Genomic DNA, 7423 nt, shown 5'->3' with positions numbered 1-7423 from the left:
TTTGGATAGAATATTGATTATAGACTTTTGTGTATTGCATTATAAAATAACTTACAAGGGTAAAAATTTTCTTTTACACATAAATTAAGTAGATTATACAATTGTACCAAAAAAAAAAGTGCATTATACAACGAGGAAACTGTTTCAAGATTTACACCCTTGAACTCATCACGGTTGCAGAGTCCTGAGTAAAAGAAGAGCTCGTTCCCAGTGTGTTCTATTAGCTAGAACAATTCTTTTTAAGACCTGCACTGCTCCAGCAGCCACAAGTGCTGAATGGTTCTCACTGTCCATACTCAGATTATACAGTATTGCCAAGCTTGCTTCAACAGCCCTATCACTACCTTCTTCTATCAAATTCACCAATGAATATATTGCTTCATCAGAAATAATAGCTTCTGTGGAATCTACCACTCCTTCAGATATTATTCTGTTAAGTTCAACAACAGCAGTTTCCTGTGCTTCTGGGGAGAACGAAGTTCTGATCTGTTCCAGAAGTCTTGGAATTGTCTCGTAGAGTGTAATTTCCACATTGATTGGATAGAGGCTCGCAATGGAACCAGAGAGAGAACTTAGTTTAACTAGGCAAGCAGCTACCCACTCTTTATTGTGAAGGGGAATGCTGGACCTGAGGATTCCGCGAAGCAAATCAATGAACTGCAAGGAGTTTATTTTGTGGCAGAATTGCTCACAATCGAGTAGCCTTGTCAATAATCGGGATGCTGCAGATATTGCAAAACCAGCTTCTTCAAATTCAATTGCATATGCTTCGGAAAACTGATCTTCTACGTCAGATTCCATGTCCGCTGCATAGACATAACAAATTATGAGAAATATTTTGATCTACATGGAAGGTTTCTGATAAATAATTAGTATTAGATATTAACATTATATATTTGCATGGACCTAGAATAACATGTATGTCAAGCTGAATGCATACGATATATGCACACCATGTTGACGGGGAGTGAGGAAATATAGTGGATATACATATAATTGGTACAACTAAGGTTTCACTTATGTAATTAGGGAAAATAAAATATCCTGTCTTTTCTTTTAGATAGACTGATTCTAGTCTTCAAATTTATGAGATTGATTTTCAGCGTTGTATAATTTATAAAATATGGTATTTTATCATGGAATAAACACATCATTCTCTAGTCTCATCTGTTAATGACAAAATTTCATGGCAATCATCCCAGTAGGTGAGGATCTAAAACGACTATTTATTTCATCATATAAGATTAGACTATGATAGACCATATACTTTTTTGGTTTCCCACCGTTATTCTCCTTTGGAGACTATTTTGTTCAAAATACAGTGGGTACTAAATGTAGCCACCTCTCCTAATGGGGATTTAAACCTGGATTTACCATGTCATTGTAGGAGACTAGTCACTTAAGCCAAAACCCAACCCCAATTGGTGATAGACCCCATATATATATACAAAAACTAGTACAAGACCTTTATAGGAACAAGACAACAAAGTATGCATTTTATTTTGTGCATTAATATGTTGGCAATAGAGAATAGAGATGCAATCATGAAAGACCAGAGAGAGTATACTACAATAAAATGAAAGTGCAGAACAATCTATAAGAGAGAACAGGGAACCGTGAGAGAGTCAACTGAATAGAAACAACAAAACAGAATGACCTTAGACTTACTAAACCCATACAAATAAACTTCCAAATAAAGAAAAATATCAATAAGGTCTCTTTTTCACTAATTCATTGAAGGTAGTTTGTATTTAACAATAGGATTTGAGCTAGAAGAAAAAATATGAATCAAGAAAATAAAAATGGTTGCATGTAAAAGAAAAGTTAACAATAAACAATGGCAAATGTCACCGGTAATTCACTAGTTGAATAACTGCGAGTCTGTGACACATACGACTACTGAGATGGGGCGGCAGCCCAGTGGAATGGTGACAACTGCGACGCAAACAATGCGGCGGCGCGAACACTAGTGCAGACACAGTTCGAGACCAAGAGAGTGGAGAGAGGAGAGACCATGACTGGATCGTCTCGTGGTGTTCAGGTGAAACCGCGAGAGAGGGCAGCGCAGCTAGCGTACAACAGTGTGTGTGACAGAGAGAACACAGAGCAGCATGCATGCGTGAGGTCTGACTGGGTATAAGAGTATTTTGGTGTTTGGCTAATTGGCTTTACGAGTTTCTAATTTTCAAACCCTAGAGGCTGATCAAATAATAGAATATTAGAATAGAATAACATAAATTCATGTTATTCTATTCTAATATTTTATTATTCTTGTTCACCACTTCAACCTCTAGGATTCGAAAATGAAAAACTCCTAAACCCAAAGCCAATTATCGAAACACTGAAACACTCTTAAACTCAGTTTGACCTCACACACACATGCTGCTCAGTGCTCACTCTGTCACACATGCATGGTCGGCTGTGCTGCCCTCTCTCACGGTCTCACTTCACCACCACAAGACGATCCAGTCATGGTCTCTCCTCTCAACTCATACGACTCTCTCATGGTCTTGAATTGCATCTGTACCGATGTCCATGCCACTGCGTTGTTTGCGTCACATTTGTCATTGTTCCACTGTGTTGTCGTGTCGCCACCGCCCAATCTCATTTAACAATTGCATCTCTTACCTCTGCCTTCACATCTCTCAAAAACCACATATATATTGAAACAGAAATAATGATGTTTGGCCATTTTGATATAACGTCCACATAAAAAAAGGAAAAGCATGCCAAACAGATGAAAATAATATGTACTTATAACAGCACGTGTTACAGAGCAGAAATTGTTTACCTGAAATTTTCAAAATTTTTTGCTGAAAAGCAGAATTGAGACCAGATTCAATATCCAAAGATATAATTGGGGCAAGAGTTGGGTCAGTCAATGCCACAAACTCAAGCACAGTAGCAGCTTTTTCCTGTAAACTGGGAGGAAAGGACTTCAGAATCTCAACCAGGTGCGCAATGAAAACAGAATCCAGTATATCATTCCTGAAAGGTTTACCAAATAAAAAATCAATGCAAACTAGCTATGTGTAGAGCACTTATGACCTGTTGATTGATCAAACAATATGAAAATCAATATTGGAACTCGATAATTGAACTTCGACAAATCCAGGACCCTTCAAGGAAGTCTGGTTCATGCCCCTTTAGCTAACCTTGTGTATGTTTGTGATACCGTTTGTTCAGTGCTACTAAACCCGGTTGAAACACAGTCACCTTTTGCTCCACCAAATGCCTTTTCAGATTCATTAGCTGGTCCATCATAAGACTGAAAAGAATCAATGTACTTGACAATCAATAGAAAAAAACTCAGGTCAAAATTTTCTACAAGATGTGCAATACAAACCTTTAATTGCATCTCTTTACTGGGGTCCAATATCCGAGCAAGTATGTTCAAAGACTGTAGAGGAACATCGTACCATCAGCAAAACCTTGATCAGTTTTTATCCTTATATTCCAGAACATTGCCAAAATTAACACACAAGAAATAATAATACCTTTTCCACAATAGTTCCAGCTATCTCTGAGCATTTCAAAATACTAACTAAAGGACCTAAAACCCCCTCAGCTTCAATAACCCGGCAAACAATATTGCTGCATCAAGAAAATCACAAGGTAATGATTACAATTTAAAATGTATGATCACACAATCTTCAACTATTTAAACAATTCATAATAATTATAACAACCAAGTCTTATCCCACTCAAAGTCATGTTTTTCTCTTTTTCCAAAACATTATCAGTATGATTTAACATTAAGCTTTCCTCTATTTTCTTCTTTTTCATATATATTTTCTTATATGCTATGTCAGAAAATACATATTTACCATGGTCTATCTTTCACCTTCTAGGTGATACCTTCTTATACACTAAAATTCAATATTTGACTACACATTTTCAATCTATAATAGAATGATACTTTTCACTACAAAAATCACATCCTGAATTTCTTCATTTACAGTGGAAGATAGTCTTTAAAGCCTTTTTGGCAATAAGTTTCCAAAATATCCTCTAATTTTAAATAGCAATGAGCAGATTTATATTTTGAAAAAGAAGTGGAAGTTCAGCTCAGTATCAAGAATACAAATTTAATACTGCAATTATAAAACTGTGAACTATATTTTGATGATTTGAGATTACCTAACGGACAGCCTTTCCAAAGCTTGTGTAGCTGCCAACTGGACTGCATTATCATCGCAATTTAAAAGCCTTACTAAATGCTTAATTGCTCCAGCTTCCCTGAATGCAATACGCATATGTTCATTGATACATGCAGTAGCAATTGACTCTGCAGCCTTAATTATTGCAGACTTATCTTCCAGTTCTAGTATCAGTACTAAACGAGCAACACCATCCATCCATGGTAAAAGTGTAAACCTTAGATCATTTGAGCATTCAGAATGAGGCATAGTCTTTTCTTCCATTTCTAAAGCCCCAACACGAGCAAGGAATTGCTGTTGTGTTCGTCCAACAATTGCATTGACTTTTGCTTCCTCTAAGTTAGCATTCTTGTCATCAACATTTAATCCAAGAAGTAATTCCGAAGCACCATATCTGGATGGCAGTCTAGAAGTCCTTTCAATTTCTGTACCATCAGGTAACGTGGGCCACAGATGTAAGCCCGGGGTGAATGACTTAAAGGCTGCAGCATCAATTAATGGCACAGGGACCAGACCTTCCTCAATAACAAGAATTCTATGATACTTGTCCTTAACAAGTTCCAGCAATGCATTCCTTGCTTCCTTCCTAATAACTTTAGATCCTTCCAAATTAGATGTTAAGAACTTTGCCTGAAGTAAGATTAAAGATTAGTCACATTCAAGGCTGGTGTAAGCATCAAGAGAAAGGACCTTTTGCTAAGTACAATGGAAATTAAAATATCAGTAAGTTTCCAAATGTCATTCCCTCTAATTCTTCATTCTTTTTCCATTAAAATTTTATTGGAAGGCATTAATGCCATTATTTATGCTGCAATCTAGGGATTAGATGAAAAAGACAAGAAAAATATTCTACTAATGAGAAACTGAATAATTGTAATTATTTAGTGTTCACAAAAATTTTGAACAACTGTCTTTTTTATCTCTGACACAATTACTCAATAACTTCCACAAACACAAATCCTCTTTTTATAGGCCCAAAAATTCTTCCACAAAATAGTCCAAATACAAGGCAACTGGTGTCTTTCTTCAAAAAATACACTGTCATTTAATGGGACTCCTCACCACTTCGTCAAAGAGACTTTGATGCCAATTTCCAAGAACTATGTCATTCTATAAACGCTTTAGTGAAAACCTAGGAATGATTGATTGTTTATCCCTAGCAGCCAGGATTTAACTTAACAGGAATCAAATTACACATAGCTCATAGACAGTTGACGATCCAGACTGACATGGAATGAAAGGCCTAACCACTTGGCCAAAAGAGGCTACAATGTCAAGAGCTATATCATCCAAAATCTTAGTGTTTTATTTGCAAACCCAGGAATTGTCTATCTCTACCAGAATTTATCTTAACATGAATTAAATTACATACAGCTCATAGATAAGCATGTTAACCAGCATGGCATGCAAAAATTATTTTCTATTGAATAAGTAAAACCACCTTCCAATTACTAAAACTCAAAGGAAGCCTCACCAATTTAGGTATAACACCTGCTTCAACCATGATGTCGTGGTTAACGCGGCTCAATGCTAAATTTGCCAAAATGCCCCCTGCAGCCTCCTTCACCTTTATATCCTCGTCGCCAAGGTACTTAATAGCTAATGGCAGAATCTCAGTCTTTGAAATTTTAATGCAGAGCTTCTCATCAACAGATAAATTCCACAGTGCACTCAAACTCTGCTCCTTTACCTGCAAAAAAGAGTTCAAGATATTCTCATTTTTTAACACCAAAGAAATATGTGCACATGAACCCAAGTAGCTGTATACCAATTCCCATACCTCAGGAGCCAAGGAAGATTGCCTCAGCAATCTGTTTATCTCTTCTATTGCTCCACTATCAGCTACAGAATTTCTATATAAATTGACTGAAGATAGTGATCGCAGAAGACCCGCAGCTGCCTCACATGCTGAACTAGACTCTGATCGGAGGAGGTTCACAACAAGATTAATACATCCAGGAAACTGCATTAAAGTGTCTATACACTTCTTTCCACCAAGCGAATATTTCCAGAGAGCAACTATAGCTTGTTCTCTATCCAGAGGATCACGATCAAGGCCTAACATACGAACGAACAAGGCTACATAACCATCACCAAGGCCAGAAGATGAACTTGTTACTGCATCAATTTCCTGAAAGAAAAATTCAACCATTCAGCATCACTTGAAATAAGTTTCTGTCTAATTCAAACGCATCAACACAGCCAACGCCCCTAAATAGGTTATTAGAAAATGTATCACTGTGGCTGCCTAAATTCTGGGTCCCGCTATATGGTCACACACACACAGCATAACATTTCAGACAAATATCCACTTACCAAATATTCAAAAATATCAAAAATGGCCTTTGGCGCAAGATGGACGCTACCAACAATCAAACTCAGCTATTATCTGAAAATATGTGGCATGTTCTGAAATCTCTTTATTTCTGAGAAATATGCCTTTGGTTTAGACATGTTTTTAGTCCATACGAACACGGCACATTATAGTGTTTAGTCCATCAGAAAAAAGCTTTATTAGATCAAACTATTTAAAAAAAATTTAAAATTTATAAAGACCAAACCAACAAAAAAATGAAAAACTAAACCCAAAATTAGACATATTTACAAGGATTAATGACCATTCTAAACCTTATTCTTATTCCTTTCTCCATAAGTTCCCAAACACATTCTAAAGAAGAATGTAAACCAAAAGTTGTTGACACAAGTGGTTCGGCAATTGGGTCCCTTAACCAAGGTCAGGGGTTCGATCCCCAGCTTGGGCTACCACCACTTTACCCCAAAAATAGGCCGACCCGGTGGGAGGGGATTACACCTCCTAGTTATAACAAAAAAAAAATGTAAACAGCTTCTTCAATCCTAAACCCATTGATTCAAGAGAGAACCGTGTGCAAAATTTCCTAGGATCAGCGACAGTTATATAACAAAATTAAATTTAAAAAATAAATAAGGAAAAGGGACGTAATAAGATAAACAGCGTGTGTGACTGTAACAAACCGGGGCAGAGGTGGCGTCAACGGTGCCATCACGGGCGTTACCACTGGCCCTGGCAACGAAAGCGAGTTTGGAGTTGGATTTCGGAAAGAGTGCGACTCTGTTTCTCGGGTGAGTTTCTGCGGCGACAACGACGGTGATGGGTGGGACGAGCTTCGAGGGCGTTAGGATAGTGGAGGCCAACATGATTTGGCCGGAATGGATAACGGTAGCACAGTGCCAGAACGAAAGTGAAGAGAGAAATGAAAGGAATATACACAATTGCAGTGGAA

General features: G+C 37.2%; 1 protein-coding gene across 1 annotated transcript; it reads right to left on the bottom strand.

Annotated features, from left to right (window-relative positions):
* On the bottom strand, positions 1-7423 carry LOC114367979. Its single transcript, XM_028325285.1, has 9 exons — positions 7155-7423; positions 5941-6291; positions 5635-5850; positions 4141-4790; positions 3498-3594; positions 3347-3400; positions 3156-3268; positions 2792-2988; positions 1-806 (listed from the first exon to the last, which is right to left on the bottom strand). Exons 1-9 carry the CDS (start codon positions 7335-7337, stop codon positions 169-171), a joined length of 2499 nt encoding a protein of 832 aa, XP_028181086.1. The 5' UTR covers positions 7338-7423; the 3' UTR covers positions 1-168.

This window comes from Glycine soja, chromosome 9 (genome assembly GCF_004193775.1).
Source record: "Glycine soja cultivar W05 chromosome 9, ASM419377v2, whole genome shotgun sequence".
Lineage (NCBI taxonomy): Eukaryota > Viridiplantae > Streptophyta > Magnoliopsida > Fabales > Fabaceae > Glycine > Glycine soja.
The sequence above is the reverse complement of the archived record's forward strand: the minus strand, read 5'-3'. Positions and strand labels throughout refer to the sequence as shown.

Excerpts from the sequence above, each read along its gene's own strand:
- LOC114367979 (XM_028325285.1), bottom strand. The coding sequence starts at position 7,337 with ATGTTGGCCTCCACTATCCTAACGCCCTCGAAGCTCGTCCCACCCATC. Across the intron at positions 4,791-5,634 it reads CAGGTGTTATACCTAAATTG|GCAAAGTTCTTAACATCTAA; the intron begins GTGAGGCTTCCT and ends ATCTTACTTCAG. Across the intron at positions 3,595-4,140 it reads TTGGAAAGGCTGTCCGTTAG|CAATATTGTTTGCCGGGTTA; the intron begins GTAATCTCAAAT and ends TTCTTGATGCAG.